Source organism: Oryctolagus cuniculus, chromosome 8 (assembly GCF_964237555.1).
Source record: "Oryctolagus cuniculus chromosome 8, mOryCun1.1, whole genome shotgun sequence".
In the NCBI taxonomy this organism is placed as follows: Eukaryota; Metazoa; Chordata; class Mammalia; order Lagomorpha; family Leporidae; genus Oryctolagus; species Oryctolagus cuniculus.
Genome location: NC_091439.1, coordinates 16501398 through 16523216, shown reverse-complemented (window position 1 = coordinate 16523216; position 21819 = coordinate 16501398). Strand labels below are relative to the sequence as shown.

Genomic DNA, 21819 nt, shown 5'->3' with positions numbered 1-21819 from the left:
ATGTGAATTTTGTTATCCTGAGCTGTGCCAAACCTCACTTACAGGTAATTATAGATGTAGGTAATAAAACACCTGTGTGCCACAGCTGCCATTAACAGGTCATCTGGGCCTGGCCATGCAGTGGCTACTCTGCCATGCTGAGCATGGGTTTTGGTGCCAACAACAGAGACTGGGTTCTGGTTTTGGCTACCCTGCTTCCTCCAGTTTTGTGACCCTGGGCCAGCTCTTTAACCTCTCTGAACCTGCACTCACTCACTTGTATAACCAGCAAAGTAATAGGCTCAGTCAATGGGACCCAAAGGATGGCACTTTGGCAAGCTGAGCACTGGGAACCCAGATATGGCTTCATATTCACGCCTCTCTGACCTTCTCCTGCCCTGCCACCCCTCCAGTGTCTTGTTCCTTTTTCTCTTCCAAGGCACAGGGAGGGTCTTCCCCTGAAGTCCCTCTACATCTACTGAACACTGGATCTGCCCAAAGGGGACACAACTGACTTTGATTCTCTCCTGTGAAATCATTAGCCATGCAATATTAAAGTCATCACAGTAAAGAGAGACAAACAGCACATTCAAAACCAAGACAAACTTTGTGCCAGGCCATTGTCTGTTCTCTGTCCCTAAAATGATTTGCTCTTCCTCTAAAATTGCCTACTTGCCTCACTTCTTCTCCCCTATAAAGAGGGTAGTTAAGTTCCAAGTAGGTGGCCTGTCTTCATGTTTCATGCCTTGGGTGCTCCCTTGTGCTTGCAGGTTAGCAAATGTGTATGCTTTTTCTCTTGCTAATCCGTCAGTTGTCAGTGTGTTTTACAAACTCAAATGATCAAACTTTCAGGGGGTCCAAAGAAGGGTCCTTTTGGCATTATGGTGGTTAGAGCACAACAATCTCTCAAAAACGCCAGTTATTCATTCAACAAACAGCCAACTGAAGAACTATTGAATAGCTACTCAACAGGTGTTTATTTGTTATTTAACACCAGTGTGCCAGGCACTGTACTAGTTCCTGGGGACAAAGCAATGGGGTGGGGGGAGGAAAGGGGGACAAAAATTCCTGCCTCGATGGGGCATATAATAAAGCAGAAAATGATACTGACCACTGAAATTGTGTTTACTATGATTTTCTGTTATTGCTAAACCAATGATTTCAGTGTTCCCAGGGGACACCTGGCAAAGTGTCGAGATATTTTTAGTTGTCACTACTGGGGGAGAGTGGATTACCACTGGCATTCACTAGGTAAGGGATGTTGATAAACATGCTACCCTGCCCAGGGCCCTCCTCTACACAAAGAATTCTCTGGCCCAGAGTGTCAACAGCTCAGAGCTTTCATTCTTTTAAATGGGTAGTATGTGTACACAACACATGCTCACAGTACAATGAGAAATTCAAAGGCAAAGGAGAGAATGATTATAATTAGTTTGCTACTCATCCCTGTCAAGTACTCTCTATTGGGATAACCACTACTGTCAGTTTCTTGTGTATCATTCTAGAATCTTCTACATGTTATTTTTCTAAAATAGATATACAACTCAAAACATTCAGCATATAAGATTTTGCAACTTTTTTTTGCTCTACAATACACTGAAGATCAGTTCACATTGGTGACATATAGATCTCCATTTATTTTTATTAATATCAAAGGGTTTTCTGTAATTTATTTAATCATTCCTGAACAAATGAATATTTAACAATGCTACAATGAATATTTTATGTGCATATCATTTCTTACATGGCAAGAATATACTTAAATTCCTAAAAATGGAATTGCTGAGTCAAGGGGTATGTGTCTTGTAACATTTTATTGAACTAACTAAATGGTCTTCCATATGGGTTGTACCAATTTGTACTCCCACCTAAAATTCATGACGTCACCACTGAATTTGACTTTATTTCTACACTCTCAAACAATCTTATCAGAGTGGTCTATTTTTCGCTAATCTGTAAAAAAGCTTTATTACATTCTTAATTCCTCTTGCTTTGATTACAGAGTCCTGTTCTATGTTTTGAGAATCAATTGCTTTTAAATGTGAATGTTCTGTTCATATTAACCACTTTTTCTACAGAGTTGCTTTCTTTTTCTTATGGACCTGTAGGAAGCCCTCAGAACCCAATCCTTTGTAAGTTACAGGTGTTTCCCACCAGTTATTGACTGAATGTCTTTGATTTGTAAGTAGGGTTGATTTTCTGAAATATTTTACTTGCACATCTTCTGGCTTTATTTCATATTTACAAAGGTCTTCTAGACTTAGAATAAAAAAGTCCAGGCTTTCTTTCAGTACTTCTGCGGTTATTTTTCAAAGTTTAAATCTGTGGAGCACCAGAATTTATTTTGGTGTGTAGTAAAAGTCTAGACGCAACTTGGCTTGTTTTCCAGATGGGTAGCCAGTTGTCACAATACTTTTATTGGATAATCTATCTCTTCCCTACTGATCTGAAATGTCAGCTTTATTACATACAAAATTCTCTTATTACTTGGATCTATTCTTCGATTTTTATGTTGATGTGCCTGACATACATACACCACAGAATATTTTAATTACTGTAATAAGACAGTTTATTTTACTCTCTGGTAAGGCAAGTTCCCCACATTATTTGTCTTTTATAGAATTTTCCTGGTTATTTAGGGACTTAGAATGATTAGTTTGTATTTTTCCTAGGATTGTGTTATATTTACAAACTACCCTAGGGAAAATGTATGCCTTTAGGATGTTGAATCTTCTCATCCATGGACGTTAAACCTTTTTCCATTGGGTTCTGTTCTCTTACTCTCTCCCTTCTTTTGGTGAACATAACATGTGAAAGGGTTTTTTTCATACAGGTCTTCTTTTATTACATTTACCTTGAAAGTTAGAAATGTATTCCTATCTGGTTAGCCCATTATATCCCATCATCTTAAACTTAGGATACCAATAAAAACTTAGCAATAAATATACAATTTATAGCAACTTTGAAATGACTACTATGTTTTTAGAGTTCTATTCTTTTTCGAAGAGTAATTGGTGAATGATTAGAGCACTTGAAAATATGTTAAAATTCGTTGTAAAACTGATACACTCTTTTGCAAAGATTAGTTTTACTAACTGTTCAACTAAAGTTATGTATATAGCTGCTATGTAATATAAGAAAAGCATTCATGAGAGGATTTTATAAAACTATGTTGTCATTTTATTTCAAAGAGTGCACCGTATTCCAAATTATCAATGTTCTAAAGTAGCCATCGTATAACTAAGACACTGGGACGATGTGTACCGCATAGTGGTATACACTGCACTGCTGCCTGATAAATGCTGATGTGCTGTCTCTGGTGGTTATTTGTTGACAAGTTGTGACCTGTGTGCTTGAGAGTGAGACAGTTACACAAGTGGTAGAGGATCCACAATCAGACTGTTTCTCTAACAGTCTATTCATTGGTTATGAATTGTCTTCAAAATATTGGATTCCAAGTTACAGGCATCATGAGGGAAAACAGGGAAGTGTTTTCTAAAATGGACAATACTGATGAAAAAACAAACAAGAGGAGCATACCATCACAGATTTGATACAAATAATGAAATTCTCAGGGTAAAATGGTTAAATACCCACGTCATTGTTGGAATGAACTATGATACAGTGGAAGTATTTGGCAAAGTTCAATAATGAAAAAAGGAAATAAGGTCAATGGTGGTGTGGATAAACAGGATTGGTTGGTTTCCAAATATGCTGCTTCTGTTGGAGGTAAAAAAATGGTATTGGCCAGTGTTCACTTGAATAATTAATATGTGTGTCATGAATGCATGGATTATTCACAAATTAGTGAACAAAGACAAGGAAGATCTCATAAACCTGACAGATCTTAAAAGAGACCTCTGCTTAGCATACCTATAATGATGCAATAAGAAGAAGTCCTCAGGTGGAAGAAAGCATAACACTTGTAAACCTATTACTGTCCAAGATAATACAGGCTTTGAGAGAAGTCATGTCAGTCTCCAATGGTGGAGATAATGATGTTGAACAAACCATGTTGTGTGAAATTGACAACATATTGTCAAAAACGTAATGTAATCCTCTGAAGTGTTTTGCTCCTTTCCACCGAAGGTAATTACAAGCAGTCATGAAAGTCACTTCTTTGTCTACTGTGAAACGTATGAGAGGACAACATATTTGCGCAATGTCCTATTTTTAGGCCAGTTTATACATACACAAAGGATACCATACCATCCCAGGTACTACTTACAGGAAAATCTGCATTTTCATTCTCAATAATCATCAAGGACACATATGCTCTGGATTATGATTTACAGCCCATGTTAATGCAGCTGTGTCGATTTCACCATACTATTCACAGAATCGAAAATTTGGGACTTTTTAAAAAATCACATATAGGTCTTATTTCTGAACAGACAATGACAATTAAAAGCGCTTTGGCTTTGGTTTTGGCTAAGTGCCTAGTTCTTGAAACTGAGCAAACTTGGGCTTACAATTTGGATCACTAGACGACAGCCATACAATATACCTCTTTTCAGTTCTTGCTAAGAAATACTTTTCTCCTAAAGCGTTTTAGTACGAAAACAGAACTTTTATGATTTTCAGGAAACTTTGCTCCATGATGGCTTCAGCTTCAGTTTGGGAAGTATGTATATCCTGGTGGAGTTACAGTACATAGAAAAATTTTATTAAAATAAAACACAAAACTTACCTCCTAAGTTCATTCCAGCTTGGAGACATTTCTGAAGTCTGCAGGCAGGACAATTCTTTCGCCGAATCTTATCAATGATGCAATCATTTCTTCCAGCACATAAATAGTTGTGTTGCCCTGAATTAATAATAAAGAGCAATTGTTAATATAAGCAACTGTTATACTAGTGTAAAACATAAATTCACATAATCAGCATATGAAACTTCCTTTTTCTTAATCCTGAAAGTCTCTTCAAAAACATAGAAGGCAGGGCAAGAGCTGCCACTTGGCACGCCCACACCCCATATCAAAGTGCAGGCTCAAGTCCTAGCTTCTCTGCTTCTGACCCAGCTTCTAGCTAATGCACACCCGGGGAGACAGAGGATGATGCCAAGTGCTTGGATCACAGCCACCCACATGGGAAACTCAGATGAATTCTAGGCTCTTGGCTTTGGCCTGCTCTAGCCCGGGCTGTTATAAGCATCTGTGGAGTAAACCAGCCGATGCAGGATCTCTCATTTTCTGTTTCTGTTTCTCCCTCTCCCTCTGGCTCGGCTCTGCCTTTCATGTGGAAGAAAATGAATAAATAGACAAATAACATATACAAATGAACCAGGTGCTTTGAAAATATGGGAGGGAGATGTGATTTACAGATAATCTAGACAAGGGTATGGTCAGCTCCATGCAGCTGAGACTTCTGATTGCACTTGATAGCCCTACATTTGATTCCACGGAGCTTTTCCTGTAAGTAGTTACATTCCCCATGGTTTGCATTTTGTTGATCACTGCATGGATTTCTGCAAGGAAGATTGGTGCAAGGAAGATTGGTGCAATCTTCCTTCAGACACCAAAACATCACCATTGCACACAAAGGCTCTACAGTGACTTTATTATTATTATTTTTTTATTTTTTGACAGGCAGAGTTAGACAGTGAGAGAGAGACAGAGAGAAAGGTCTTCCTTTTTCTGTTGGTTCACCCCCAAGTGGCTGCTACTGCCGGCGCACCGTGGCTGGCGCGCTGTACTGATCTGAAGCCAGGAGCCAGGTGCTTTCTCCTGGTCTCCCATGAAGGTGCAGGGCCCAAGCACTTGGGCCATCCTCCATTGCACTCCCGGGCCACAGAAGAGAGCTGGACTGGAAGAGGAGCAACTGGCACAGAATCCGGCGCCCCAACGGGGACTAGAACCCGGGGTGCCGGTGCTGCAGGCAGAGGATTAGCCTAGTGAGCCACAGTGCTGGCAAACAGTGACTTCTTAAGCTGCTACGCCTGCCCATCATTGACATATATGATTTCACTGGGAAGACTTCAAAATTATACAATAGGAAATGTTTGTTTCATTCTGCACAGCAATCTGGAGCTAAAAAAAATACCCACAATGCAGGTACAGCATTAGCTTAAAAAGTAGCATCAAAATATGAAATTTGTGGCCTAGCTCTGTTGTTCATGTTTTTTATTCAAAATATTTGCTGGATGTCTACTAGGTCCCAGGCACTAGTAGACTCACTGGAGATACAGCAATGCACAAGACAAAGATTCAGTTCTTGTTAGTTTTCTATTTTGGGAGAAAGAAACAATAGGCAAGGAAAGTAGATATACTGTATAAAATGTTAGAAAGCCATAGTGTTGGGGAGAAAAAGCAAAGGGAGAGGGATTTAACACAGTGGAGGTGGACAAGGGTGTAGAAATTTCACAGTACATATAGCAAGGGCCTCAGAGGCGGCGAGATGGAAGCTACCAGATTTGAGAGTTTTAAGTGGAAGTCACTTGATGCAATTTTTACTGAACAGGATCACTCTGTTGTGTTGAAAGCACGGCAGTGGACTAAGGATGGAGGCAGGGAGAGCAGGGGCAGGAGGCTGTCATGACCTCCAGGAGAAAGGAAAGTGGGTTGGGCGAGTGGTCAGAGTGCAGATGTAAAATGAAGGGCTGCTAGGGTTTGCTGTTTGATCAGAGGAAAAAGAGAGTGAAGAGGCACTGAGATTCGTAGGCTGTGCAACTGCAAAATGGAGCTGCCATTAATTAAAATGGGGAAGACCAGAGGACCCTGTGGTTGACGGAGAATTACCCCAGCTCAGCCTAGGACATGTTGCATCTGAGACGGCTGACAGATATCCCTGTGCAAGTATGGAGAGCTAGATGCCCCAGGTCTGGGCAGGAGATGCAATCAGTTATGGTCGCTAAGTCATAAGACTGGGTCAGAATACACAGTGGGTGAGCACAGATGGCAAAAGGAAGAGGTCTGAGGACCGAGTTAGAGTCACTGAAAATACGCAAAGGACAGAGGGAGTCTCACAGTTCCTGTAACGCGCGAGTGGACTAAAGCATTCCCTCTGCGCACTTCCATTGTGTTCCCTTAGCGGAAAACTACTAATTATGGTCAATACTCCGTAAAACGAATGCGTGTCACTTCATATAATTCAATAATTTAATCTAGAGCACCTGCTATGTAATGTCGTAGTAAACCTCAATAATAAAATTAACAACAAAACAACAGTAATACAATAGGGAAACCCATAACAAAGTGAAGAAATGAAATTCTACCATAATAACTTATGCTCTTTTTTTTTTTTTAAATTGAAGGCTGTGAATGAATCTAAGTAGATGTAAGTAATTATACGAATATAGCCAGTATGCTGGGAAAGAGGGTAAATGATTTATGTAATGTTTTATGATGCTGTACAATAACTCAGAGAAGACATCCCTACTTTTAAAGCAAAATGTTAAGGTCCCATTGGAGAACTGTCTTATTTAAGCCTTACAACAACTTTACAAAGTGGGTGAGGTAACTATTATTATTGTTCACAAGGAGACACTCATGTGAGAATTGGAAGGCTAACTTCTTCCTAAAAGGGTAGAGTTGGAAGCAGAATTCAGATGGTCTGAGTATTGCAACGCCTCAAGGCCTAGGTTTTTCTAAACCCCAAGTTGCACTGTAATGTACTGGAGGTCCCGTAACACTCTGCAAGTACTCTTTGGGAACAAAGAGCAAAGGGGCGTTCTCTGGGTGAAGCACACTTATTCTACTGGCAATTTCTTCTACTGGCATCCAGCATCAATGTGCCTCTTGCATTCTTTGAGATTAGATATAAAAACCACAGACCTCATCCTTAATGCACACTGAGTTGAACAAACTTTGAAGTCCAAAGAAGTAACCAAATGTAACGTTGTTTCAATTCAACAAGTATTTATGGGGACCCTTCCATGTTGTACAAGGCCATAAAACATTAGCAACAGGGTTGGACTGATGTAGTCTGGGGTCCTTTTCACATTTGTGAATGTGTGATAACAGTAACAGGCCATGCCATGGCTCACTAGGCTAATCCTCCACCTGCAGTGCAGGCACCCTGGGTTCTAGTCCCGGTTGGGGCGCCGGATTCTGTCCCGGTTGCTCCTCTTCCAGTCCACTTCTCTGCTGTGGCCCAGGAGGGAAGTGGAGGATGGCCCAAGTGCTTGGGCCCTGCACCTGCATGGGAGACCAGGAGAAAGCACCCGGCTCCTGGCTTTGGATTGGCGCAGCACACCAGCCATAGCGGCCATTTGGGGGATGAACCAACAGAAGGAAGACCTTTCTCTCTGTCTCTCTCTCTCTCACTGTCTAACTCTGCCTGTCAATGTAATACTTTATCCATGTTAGTATTTTTTTTTTTTTGTTCTAGTACCATTGGTTGAACTCTGTAATTAACACACAATTATTCTTAGGTGTTTAAATTTCAACTGAGAAGTGATCCCTGTTAGGAATTTGGAAAAGATTATGCTGAGTGAAATAAGCCAGTCCCAAAGGGACAAATACCACATGTTCTCCCTGATCGGTGACAACTAACTGAGCACAAAAAAGGAAACCTGTTAAAGTGAAATGAACATTATGAGAAACGGTGACTTGATCAGCCCTTGCCCTGACTGTTGATGAACAACTTAATACGTTATCCCTCTTAGTATTTTTTTTTTGTTTGTTCTACTTAATACTTTTAGTTGGATACTGTAATCAATACACAGTTATTCTCAAGTGTTGAAACTTAACTGAAAAGTGATCTCTGTTAAATATAAGAGTGGGAATAAGAGAGGGAAGAGATGTGCAATTCGGGACATGCTCAAGCTGACTTGCCTGGAACGGTAGAGTTAGAAACATACCAGGGGATTCCAATTCAATCCCATCAAGGTGGCATGTACCAATGCTGTCTCACTAGTCCCGGTGATCAATTTCTGTTCACAATTGATCATAATGATAGGACTAAGAGCCAAAGGGATCACATAAACAAGACTAGTGTCTGCAAATACTAGCTGAAAATGAATCTTGATGTGAATGGAAAGAGGGAGGGAGAGGGAAAGGGGAGGGTTGCAGGTGGGAGGGAAGTTATGGGTGGGAGGGAACCATTGTAATCCATAAGCTGTACTTTGGAAATTTATATTCATTAAATAAAAGTTAAAAAAAAATAAACATATGGAAATGATAACTACTTAGCCATAAAAGGAATGAAATGCTGTCTTTTGCAACAAAATGGAGACTATTATGCTTAGTGAAATATGTCAGCCCCCAAAAGACAAATATCATATGTTTTCTCTAATATGTGGTAGTTAATATAGCATACAAAAATGTGAAAGAATTAAATGGACACCTTGTGATTTGATTGATGCTTTTAGTCCTTATTTATTTTCCTGTGGAACTGTGATCTTTATACCTTTTACTTGTTGAATATTATGGTTAGTGTTGTTTCAAGACTGTGATTATAGAGTGCATTGAAATTATTTGCTTGAAAAAAACTAAAGATAAAGAAAAAAGGAAAGAGGAGGATTAAGGGAGGGAGAAAAGGAGGAAGAGAAGTATGGTTATCTTCTTAGAATTGTACCTATGAAATACATAAAGTCTACTCTCTTTATATTAGTAAAAATTTTTAAAAATCAAAAAGAAGGCAAGTGAGCCAACTTTTCCTTGAACTACATGGTGAAATTGTAGAAAATCAAAGCAAAGTTTAAGCATGCTAGAGAAAAATACAGATTACATTTATGGAAAGATGCATTGTACATGGAAGGTGTTCAACAAGTATTTGTTAAATGAAAAAATAGTAAAATGGAAATGTTTGATTTGATCATCACCTATTGAACAAATATATCAAACTATCACACTGTACTGCATAATTACAATTAAAATAATTTAAAATAAAATGTAAAAATTAAAAATAAATTTTAAAAAGTGTGGTAAGATTAAAATCTTAAATAATGTGAAAAAAGATAACAGTATCTAAGCTGTTTAGATTGTAGGCATGAAAGAATTTGTACAAAATAGTTACTGTCACATACATATAGAAAGATTTTCTTCAAGGGGTTCAAAAACAGAGACATGCTGAAGTTGAAGTTGTTCTAGAGATAGTGGTTGTTTTTTAATGAATACCCTTTAAAAATGCACATTATGGTAACAACTGTAGAATAATTTCTTTCCCATTGCAACATTTCATCTTCCACAAATAGGATTGATGATTTCGAAGAGATTGTACAGATATGTCATAACAACATTCAGAAAATTCTGTCATCTATATTTTTGGTTATATAAACTTTAAAGATTAAACTTTTAGAGAATATTTTGCAGTACTTGTAAATGTTTTTTTTATTTTTGTATTTGGAAGAAGTGGGGGAGAGGGAGATAGGGATTGAAGGAGGGAGAGAGTGGGGGAGGGGGAGAGAGGAGGAGAGGAGGAGGGGGGAGGGGGAGGGGGGAGGAGAGAAAGAGAGAGAGAGAGAGAGAGAGAGAATCTATTGATCAAATGATCTCCCATCTGATGATTCCCTCCCCAAACACCTGCAACATCAGTGGCTGGGCCAGGTGGAAGTCAGGGGCCAGGTACTCCATCAGGTCTCCCACATTGGTACCAGGGACCCAAGTACTTTAGCCAACAGCTGCTGCCTACCAGGGTACACATTAGCAGGAAGCTGGATAGAAAGCGGAGTAGCTGGGACCTGAGCCAGGCACTTTGATATGGATGCAGGAATCCCAAGTGGCAGCTTAACCTGCTGCACCACAACATTTGCCTCAACTTCAAAAATTTAAATTGCACTTATACGAATACGCAATGTATGTTGCATCCGGTAACTCACAGAAAAACAGTAATAGTAATAAACACAACAGAACCACAGGAGGTTGCATCTAGAAGACTTAAGAACCCTTTGATCATGTCCTTTTAAAATACTGTGCTCCCTGAGTGTTCAGTTAGCTAGTCTAGAACAAGTTACATCTTACAGGTTTTTGGGTAAGTGATTTTCTACTATAATAGTGCAGACCATCAGAATGCTGGGGACCAGTGTGTGGCCTTAAGTGACAGCCAAGGAACTCAGATTTCATTCTAGAGACATGGGGATTTCTCTGCAGATTGCTGCTTACTGAGTGCTCAGAGTTTTGTTTTAGAAACATTAATCTGAAGGTTATGTAATAGGCAGGTAGGACGGAAGTAGGGGACACAGTTACCGCACACTTGAAAGCTCTCAGAGATGGCCTCTACAAAAACGAGGAGTTACAGATCAGCCAGAATGTACAGTCACATAATAATCCTGGGGTTTAAAAAAAATCTCAATGTGGAACAAAGTTTTATTTTTCACCTAAGATACAGGTCCACTGTGAGAACTCTAGTTCTACTAATGGTAGAACAGCTCAAATCAGATACCCCCAGCCCTAGATGATTATACACTGCTCACCGACCAAAGGGGCGGGGAGGACGACTTGAAGGCAATGGGGAGTGGCCATTGTTGGGAAGAAGTAGGGAAAACAGAATCTTAAAAATGGAGACTTGCCCTAGACTGGTTCGAATGGCTTTTTCCCTGAGGGGCTTGTGCTCTGTGTGCAGAAGAGAGGGTAGAGAACCAGCAGAAAGCCTGTCTCACTGGGCTAAGAAGCCAGAGAACCGGCCCCAGTGTTGTGGCGAATTGGGTTAAGCATCCACCTGTGGCGCAGAAGGCTAAGCCTCTGTCTGCAGTGTTGGGATCCCATATGGGAGCCAAGTCAAGTCCCAGCTGCTCTGCTTCCCATGCAGCTGCCTGCTAACGCACCTGGGAAAGCAGGGGAAGATGGCCCAAGTCCTTGGGCCTCTGCTACCCAAGTGGGAGACCTGGATGGAGATCTAGGCTTCTGGCTTTGGCCTGGCCCAGCCTTGGTTGTTGTGGCCATTTGGAGAGTGAACCAAAAGATTGAAGATCTCTCTCTTTCTGTCTCTCCTTCTAATTCTGCCTTTAAAATAAATAAATGAATTAATATATATATATATATATTTTAAATAAGAAGGCAGAAAGCAGACTCTTGGATTGCCAGAAGAGCTAGAAATTGGAAGCGGAAATTCTGGAAAGGTGAATGTTGGTGGGAGGTGAGTAGAAGGAGACAAATCCACATAGCAACCCCCCTCAAATTTTTGGCTGATGCTTGAATGGTTCTAAGGCACCAGAGGCTGAAGGCTGGAAAAAATGCTCAGATGTTTCAGCTGCTGCCCCCCAAAGGTCGACAGGGCTTGGATCCCATTAAGTTGGAAAGTTTTAATAAACACCTCAGCCTTTCCATTAAAATTCCAGAAGGTTCATGCCACAGGAAGAAATACTATACCCAGGATTAAGGCAAGATCAAATAGACCCATCCTAAAAAAAGCAAAAAGCAAAGGCTCTACAAGTTCATGGTGACCTGTCAGTGATGTAACTGACTACTAGATCAAAACTCAGTACCTTCAGAGAAATATAACAGAATGCAGGGCCTCTGGAAGGCCCACAGTACAATAATAACTATTACAAATTTGTAAAAACAGAAACATGTAAGCCAAAGTCAGTAGAAAAAGCAGTAGAAAGATTCAGCAATTATCTAGGATTAGCAGCTAACAATTTTTAAGATGATATTTTAGAAAGTACAAGGGACAATGATTAAAAGGGTATAGATATGTGGGCTGATAGCCTTGAAGCTGTAAAAAGAAAAACATAAAACAAAAGCAAGTGGTAATCCAGTAACTAAGCAATACTCATAAAGCAAAATATTCACTCGTTAGAATTAACGATATATTGGATCCAGAACAAGAATGAATCCAATAGTTAAATAAATGTAAACAGAAATCATCCTAACTGAAACAGAGAAGGCAAAGCCATTTAAAAATAAATGAGTGAGGCCTCAATGGCCAAGAAGCTGCACTAGCAATTTGATTTACATGAGGTAGAAATTCCAGAAGGCGATTGAGAAAATAGCTAACATAAATAAACACACCAAAAAATTCCCAAGTATTTTTGAATTTAATATTTTAAAAAATTCAAAAATAAATACAAAGAAAACCACTGAGGTAAAGTATAAATTGCAGCTGGGGATAGGGATGGGGTGGGGGAGGGGGAATTACATTACACACTGTAGAACAAGGGGAGGGTAGTAACTGTTTTATAAAGCCAAACACTTAAGGCCAGAAGACAATTTAAAGACATTTTTAAAGACCATCAACCAAAAAGTCTATAACTAATGAAAATATTTTTCAAAATAACAGTGAAATAAAGCTGTTTTTATATAAACTAACACTAAGATAATTTTTGTTAGCAGAATAACATTTAAAAATGAAAAAAGGAGTTCTTCAGGCTGAAGAGAAATTATGCCAAATAGGAGAGAACTTAAAAATATGGAAAAAATTGGGGCTGGCGCTGTGGCACTGTAGGTTAATCCTCCGCCAGTGGCGCCAGCATCCCATATGGGTGCTGGTTCTAGTCCCAGCTGCTCCTCTTCCAATCCAGCTCTCTGTTGTGGCCTGGGAAAGCAGTAGAAGATGGCCCAAGTCCTTGGGCCCTTGCACCCACATGGGAGACTAGATAGAAGCATCTGGCTCCTGGCTTCGGATCGGTGTAGCTCTGGCTGTTGCGGCCATTTGGGGAGTGAACCAACAGACGGAAGACCTTCCTCTCTGTCTCTACCTCTCACTGTGTGTAACTCTACCTCTCAGAGAAATAAATAAAAAATCTTTAAAGAAAATGGAAAAAATTAAAAGCATTTTTTAATTCCTTTAGAAGTCAAATGGTTTTAAAGCAAAAAATAATGTATTATGAGATTTACAAAAGGTATATACAAGGTATCTGTCAAAATAGTACTAAAACAGGATGTATATAATTCTGTGATATGACTGTAAATTTCTTACATTATCCTTGAAGTGATGTAAATTAATTCAAGTTAGACTATGATAAGTAAAGAGTACATCTTATAATCTCTACAGCAAAGTTCTCAAAGCACGGCCCCTGCACCAGCGGCATTAACATCAAGAAAAAAATTACCAGAAATTTAACCCAGGAACTCAGAAATTCTAGGACGAGACCTAGAAATGTGTATTTTATATAACCCTAATTCTGACACATGTAAATGAGAAACACTGCAATGGAGCAAGCACTGGAAGAACTGCATCAAGAACTGTATCTCCAGAGACAACAGAGCTATAAAATGGGAATTCAAAAATTCTCAAATAAAAAAGACAGGAAAGGAGAAACAGGTAAACAACATAGGGGAAAAAAGAAAACAAATACCAAGGCGAAAGATACACCTAAGTACAGTAAAAATTACAATAAATATAAATGATCTAAATACTCCAATTAAAAGTTAAACATGGTAGACTGAATCAAAAAAGGCAAGATCCAAGTTTGTGCTAAAATGCATTTTAAATAGAAAAGGCATCAACAGGTAAAAGTTAAAAGGTGGAAAAACAATATATAATGCAAACAGTAAGCATAAGAAAGTTGATGTGATTATATTACTATTAGAAGGGAAGACATTAAGACCATGAGTGCTATCAAAAGATCTAAAAATTCATTTATATTGATCAAATTAACATATAAAAATTCATAATTTTTAGGGGTCCAATAGTAGAGCTTCTGGTGAAAACTGGCAAAACAAAAAATAAAAAGATATATTCAAAATCATAATTGGAATTTTAAATACTTCTTTCTCAGTAGTCAAAACAATTACTATATAGAAAAAAATCAGTACAGATATAAAATTTTGAATACTACAAACACCTTTTTAGTTAACACTCTAGTTATGCCACTGTGCAATACACATGTTCAAGAGTATGTGGGATATTCACTGAGATAGAACACAGCCCAGCTGTGAAACAACTCTCAAGCTTTAAAAGGACTGAAATCATGCATAATGCTTTCTGTCCACAAAGGAATTAAACTAGAAATTGGTAACAAAAACGTATCTAGCAGAACCACATATTTTTGAAAATTAAGCAAATAATTTATGGCTCAAAGAAATCATAAGGGAAATGACTGAATATTTCAACCTAAATGACAATGATTTCTCAATATATTAAATGTGTGGGATATAGTTAAAGCAGTATCTAGTGCAAGTTTATCAGCCTTATAGAAAGCATCGCCAAAAAGCTCATGGAAATGCATATTATAAAAAATGTATATGGATTTCAAAAAAACTTTTATAGCAAAATAAACTTATCTTTTAATTCCGTTTTCCACAAACATTTAGAAGTACACTAAAATGCTTATATTAGAAAAGGGGGCCGTGCTGTGGCATTGCAAGTAAAGCCACCGCCTGCAGTGCCGGCATCCTATATGGGCACCAGTTCAAGTCCCGGCTGCTCAGCTTCCAACTCAGCTCTCTGCTGTGGCCTGGGAAAGCAGTGGAACATGGCCCAAGTGCTTGGACCCCTGCACCCACCTGGGAGACCCGGAAGAAGCTCCTGGCTTCAGATGGGTATAGCTCTGGCCCTTGTGGCCAATTGGAGAATGAACCAGCTGATGGAAGATCTCTCTCTCTCTGCCTCTCCTTCTTTCTCTGTGTAACTCTGACTTTCAAATGAATAAAAAAATTTAAAAAAAGACAGGTTTAAAATTGATTATCTAAGATTCTATCCTAAGGAGTTAGCAAAAAGAAGAACTAAATCCAAAGTAAATAAAAGGAATGAAATAATAAAGAATGGAAATCAATGACAAAGAAAAAGTCAAGCAATAGCAATAAACAAAGCTAAATCTTGGTTGTTTGTAAAGATGAATACGTTAGGCAACTGCAGACAGGCTGGGAATTCTGTTCTCCATCTTCTCACTACAAGCCCTGAGATGGGAGAGCAGCCTTGCTACTTATTGTCAGCAGATTTGTGGAATCTGGCTCTGGAAACAACAAAGCTCTAGCCAAGGAGATAACTAGTGCAATTTTCTGACCCAACCACAAGGGGGCCTGAAGTCAAAGATCCAGAAATAGATGTGGAGCCTTACAGAAGCCAACTTCATGGATGGGGAAATAAGAACATTGAACCAAGCCCCTAAACAGAAGTTCCTCTCAGAATAGCAAATATTTCACGTTACTGCCTTTTGGGGACAAATTAATTCCAATTGACGAAGTTGAGGACAATTTTTCAAAATGTTCATAAGCTACCAGCACCTAACACATTCAACCTTTTTGAATAATCAGTTGTGGGATATTTCAGTAAAGAATGTAATTCAGTGATAAACTTACCCCCAAGCTTAAAAAGTCACAATCTGTTCTGCCAATATCAGGACACTGCATGTATACATACTCAAGAATGTGTGCAAGGGACTGGTATGATGGTGATGCCAGCATCTCGTGTGAGCCCAGGTTCATGTCCTGGCTGCTCCACTTCCAATCCAGCTCCCTGATAATGGCCCAGGAAAGTAGTAGAGGATGGCCCACGTGCCTGGGCCCTTGCCACCCTCTTGAGAGCCTAGATGGAATTCAAGGCTCTTAGCTTTAGCCAGGGTTGCAGGCATTTGGGGAGTGAACAAGTGAATGGAAGAACACTCTCTCTTGCTCTCTCTCTCTCTCTCGCCATCTATCTATATATATGTAAACTCTGCCTTTAAATAAGTAAATCCTTGATAAAAAAAAGTGTGAAAAAATGGAAACTAAATTAATTTAAAGTTTATAAAGAAATGCAAATGTCCCACAGTTTTCAAATAGATTATAATTATTTCTCCTCATAAAAATTTAGAGAAAGTTCTGTCTAGGCACCTGGTATTATAATAGACATGGCAAAAAAACATACATTTCTACAGTATATAGAGAAATAATAGCTTAAAGTAAATGGGGCATGATTTAAACATTCCAAAAATATTTTTTAAAAATAAAACTTTTGTATGAAATTTGCTGAGCCTATATCCACAGGCACTATGGTACTCTACTAGCGAAGCATATGGGGAATCCATCCACAGGTTAATGGATAAAACAAAGATGGCACAAACAGCATGCTGCCTTGGACCTAGTTAATACAGAACGATAAACTAAAATACACATGTACCATAGGTAAGTTTCGTGCTCATACAGTGTGTTGCATATAGAAAAACCTTTGGTAAGCTCTGTTCACACAAAGCCCCAAAGGCTCCTCAGTAACTGGTGCTTACAAAAGATCCACCCAAACACCTTTTGTTAATCTCCAGCATTCCACCCTTGGAACTACTCCTCCACACACATGGCCATTCAGAAAAACAGCTCTATGTATTGGCCTGGAAGCCATAGATGGTTCTGTGAAAGACTGAGAAACAGCTTAGGGCAGAGGCAGGATCTCAAGTTGGAATTCTGTGTCTTCTCGATTCCCTGGGTCCTAAGTCCTTCTCTCCACACAGCCCACATCAGTCCCCAGCCTACCAGCTGGCTAGGTTGCCTTAAATTGTGGCCATCTCAGGGTGGAAGTAAAGAATCTTGTGCTACAGATGAAAATTTGGCTAGCAGAGCTCAAGAAAGATTAGTCATTCTTCCATCTGAGTGCACTAGTTCAATGTACATCTTGTGGGAGGCTAAGAAAATACAGGCGTTCCAGAGCACCGCAGGTGTCTAAGGTGAGGATAATCCTGGATGGAGTACACAGATGCACAGTGCAGTCAGTACACATGTAACACAAACTCTCAGACTTACAGGAAAACCTGAAGTCCTCCAAAGTCTTCAAAGGGAAAACACATCATGGACTTTATGAAGACCATCAGTGTTGAGTCAAAAAATAAAAGACAATTCAAAAGTGTCTCTTTTTTTTCCTGTTGTCTATGCTTTTGCTGTTAACTGTGGAATAAGTGTTTAAAAGCTAACTTCATTGTTTTAAAAGTCAATACAGGAAATGAAAATGATTTCTTAAAATTTTATTTTGAAATCAAGTACTGACTTTTTGCTATACTTGGGCTGGTGCCAAAAGAGAAAACAGGGATTGGCTGACATGAAGATTGATTTACACAAAGCCAGAATAAATGTAGAAAAGTGGAGGCCAGTGAGAAGACACAGGTAGAAGGCACTGGCTTTGAAATCTGACACACCTGGGTTCCAACATTAACTTGTCAATAAGGAAATGAGAGACTCTCGCCCACACTGCTTCATATTACTGAGCCTCGGTTTCCCAATCTATAAAATGGAGACAGTAAGGTCTGCTCTGTAGGCTGCTCGATGGACACAGGGACAGTGAGAAGCATGATATCTGGTTTGAAGGAAGAACTAAATAATAAAATAAAGATGGTCACGATGTTATCATTCATAGTCTATTTGGTTAGCTCTTTCTTCAGAATAAAAAAAAAAGATGAGAAAATTCAAAGAACAAATACACCAAACTCTTGATTAAATAAAGTAAGTAAAAGGCTTCGTGTGGGAGCTGAATACCAGCACGGAGGGAAGGAGGCGTCTGGTTGAAAAGGGCCCCCTGGAGACAAGACCAATGCGATTCCGTGCTGATACCATCTCCACATCTGAGCTCTGGCTAAAAACTGGCAAGGATGGAGGGTGCTGAGCTATATCCTTAGGATAAACACACGACACAAGCCTGGGACTCTCCAATCTGTAACTCAGCTAAGAATCTTTGACTGAGGGCCCCAGACCACAAGAGTGTTGTAAGATTCTGCAAAGTCAGAACTTCCTTGTATCATTGCTGTTGGTATCCTCTGTCCACTTCCTGCTATGACTTAACATCCAAACTCTGCAGAGTAGGATGGCACACCTGGATGGAGGACAGGAGGAAGTCACTCTCAGCTGGGGAGACTGAATGTCACTCTAAGGGAAACTTGTTCCAGCAGAAGAGGGAAATAAGAATAGCAGATATGTGCATAATTCAGAATGTTTATGGCAAAAAATGAAATTAAAAGCTGTTTATTTTCATTCAAAAGGAATTTGAAATCCATGCACAGCTTTTTTTGTAATAGACATTTTCCATGAATTGTTCAGAAGATCCCTCATATACATCGATTAAAATTTTTTTCGCAACGCAATTAACTTATTTTAAATTCCACTTTCTACAAACTCTTAAAGTGTCTTCATATTTACAGACAAGCAGGCTGAGGACCAACTCCTTGGAAAAGAAGAGAAAGAGGTAGTGGGATATAAAATGTGTTCCCAGAAATCTGCAAAGATTTCTGAAGCACGACTTACAGAGACAAAATATAGTTCATTGACTCTAAGCCCTTCCTCTCTAGGGTGTGGGATGAAGCTGGGGAAATAGCAATGATGATGATCAATCATGCAGCATTGATAGGGCGTGAACTGACAGGAGATAGTGAGTCTATCTGAGCGGAGTATAGGACGCTTTTATGGAGAAGCAACGTATCTGAGATAGGCCTTGAACAATGTTTTGGGTTGGGAACATGGAGAAGACAGGTGCTCAGGCATTCCGGGCCCGGGATTAGCTAAGGGACAGGCAGACACAGTGAAACAAGCAGTGACCCACTGGCTTCAGCTGAAGCCCAGGCAGGCAGGTGTATAGGGGGAGGAGCCAGCAGTGTCTGTAGCACTGGAACCCAGGGATGTCATGGGCTACCGGTGCCTTATGGGCTCTAAAGCTCTTCTGGGCTTCAGACCTACTCATCTACCTCCTCACTGACTGTCTCTGAAACACCAACCCTCCATGCTCACAAAGCAGATGTAATGTCCCCACCCCATACCCAGCCCTGTCGTGATTCCTTATATTTCTGACCTTAAACAGTTGATGGCATGCCTCACCCCACCCCACCCTCTATGCTGAGCTGGTCACTGCATCCTGATGATTCTTGCTCCTGAGTTCCTCTTGAATCCTATCTATGTCCACCTTATTTCAGACCCTCTTGCTTAAACTTAGGGATCATGGAGTTTGAATCTTTGCTTATTATTTAGGTGAACTTAGATAAACTACTTAACCTTTTTGTAACACAGCTTTCTGACTTACTCAATGGGAATTATCCAAGTGCCTGCCTCACGAGTTATCATGAGACAGACCATCTAAACCCTTGAAACCACTGCTGGCTTAGGAAGGATTCAATTATTATCATTGCACATTGTTATTACTGTATGCATTACTACATATTATCATTATCATTTCAATAAACTTGAAAGTAGTCCACCTGCCTCTTTACTATTTCACTACTTCTGAATCAAATTATTTTCAAACTTTAAAAAGCCTTTTTGACGGCCGGCGCCGCGGCTCAATAGGCTAATCCTCCACCTTGCGGCGCCGGCACACTGGGTTCTAGTCCTGGTCGGGGCGCCGGATTCTGTCCTGGTTGCCCCTCTTCCAGGCCAGCTCTCTGCTGTGGCCTGGGAAGGCAGTGGAGGATGGCCCAAGTGCTTGGGCCCTGCACCCCATGGGAGACCAGGAGAAGCACCTGGCTCCTGCCATCAGATCAGCGTGGTGTGCCGGCTGCAGCGCGCCGGCTGTGGCGGCCATTGGAGGGTGAACCAACCGCAAAAGAAAGACCTTTCTCTCTGTGTCTCTCGCTCTCTCTCACTGTCCACTCTGCCTGTAAAAAAAAAAAAAAAAAAAAAAAAAAAGCCTTTTTGAACAATTAACTCTTTTTTTTAAAGATTTATTTGAAAGAAAAAGAGGGAGGAAGAGACAGAGACAGGTATATCACCCCTCTGCTAGTTCATTCCCCAAGTGGACACCACAGCCAGGGTTGGGCCAGGCCAAAGCCAGGAATCAGAAGTTTCATCCAGGTCTTCAACATGGTGTCAGGGGCCCAAGTCCCTGGGCCATCTTCTGCTGCTTTCCCAGATGCATTCGCAGGGAGCTGGATCCGAAGTGGAGCAGCTGGGACTTGAACCAATGGCCATAAAGGATGCCAGGCAGGTGACAACTTAACCCACTGCGCCACAAAGCCAGCCCCTAAACAATTCATTCTTTAAAGCAAAGCAAAGGAAGAGCTCTTCTGATTGAAATGCACCTTCAGTGGCTCAGGGAACAAGGCTGAAAGCATCCATCTTCCTGAGAGCCTGCACAGGATCTTTCTCAGCCATAAATCCCACGTGTCACAAGGCGTTCCAGGGTTCTTCACTCCTTAAAACTTTCAAGTCCGAGCTTTTCAGCACCATATCTTGCAACATAGTGAGCCACCAAGGCACATGGAGGAGGTGGGCAGGTCAGAGCTCAAAGGGGCAGGCCTTGAGGACAGCAGTGAAGACACTGTTTGGGATGCCTGTATCCCCTATCAGAGTGCCTGGTTCTAGGTCCCAGTTACTCCGCTTCTAACCCAGCTTCATGCTAATGTGTACCTGGGAGGCAGCAGATGATGGCTCAAGTACTTGGGTCCCAGCTGCCCATGTGGGAGATTGAGACTGAATTCCTGGCTGCTGGCTTTAGCCTGGCCCAGCTCAGGCTGTTGTGGGCATCTGGGGGAGTGAACCAGTGGATGGAGGATATCTGTTTTCTATCTCTTTGCCTTTTCAAACAGAAATAAATAAAAGCTTAAAAAAAAAAAAAAGAGAGAGAGAGAGAGAGAGATGTGATTAGCAACACTTATTTCCATTTCAGGAACACTAATTAAAGCATTCATTCCAGTAACACTGGAGATTATTGGTGTTTTTATTATTGGCATTTTAATCTTCATATGGGTATGATGAACAATATACCTGAGGGTTATTTTAATAAAAAAAACTCAGAAGATTCATCCTTTGTATATTTGTATCCTTATCCACAAGTACAGACACTTGAGTTGGCCCTAAATCTTAAACTTCACATTCCTATACATCCCAAGACTGGATGGGTAATGCAGCCTGCAGCCCCCCTTCCCCAGGCTGCCTGACCTGGGCTGGGCTGTGGCCACACTTGGGACACATCTTCCCCATTACCTGTTTTTGTGGATCAGAGAAAGGAGTCCTATTTCTGCTTTTCTCTGGCTCAGCTAATTTTGTACTCAGTGAAGTCTACAGATACATACATCTCCTTCAACGTGCACCAGTGTTCTGCTCTCTAACTTCAAGTGGAAAAATACTGTATGCTC

General features: G+C 40.3%; 1 protein-coding gene across 7 annotated transcripts in view; it reads right to left on the bottom strand.

Moving 5' to 3' along the window:
- The window catches only part of NR3C2 (nuclear receptor subfamily 3 group C member 2), a 375527-nt gene that overhangs the window by 106817 nt on the left and 246891 nt on the right, over positions 1–21819 (bottom strand). For all 7 annotated transcript variants that reach the window (XM_070047457.1, XM_070047456.1, XM_070047454.1 and 4 more), the window contains one exon: positions 4670–4786. In XM_070047457.1, the coding sequence (XP_069903558.1) occupies positions 4670–4786 (117 nt within the window). The remainder of the gene's footprint in view (positions 1–4669; positions 4787–21819) is intronic.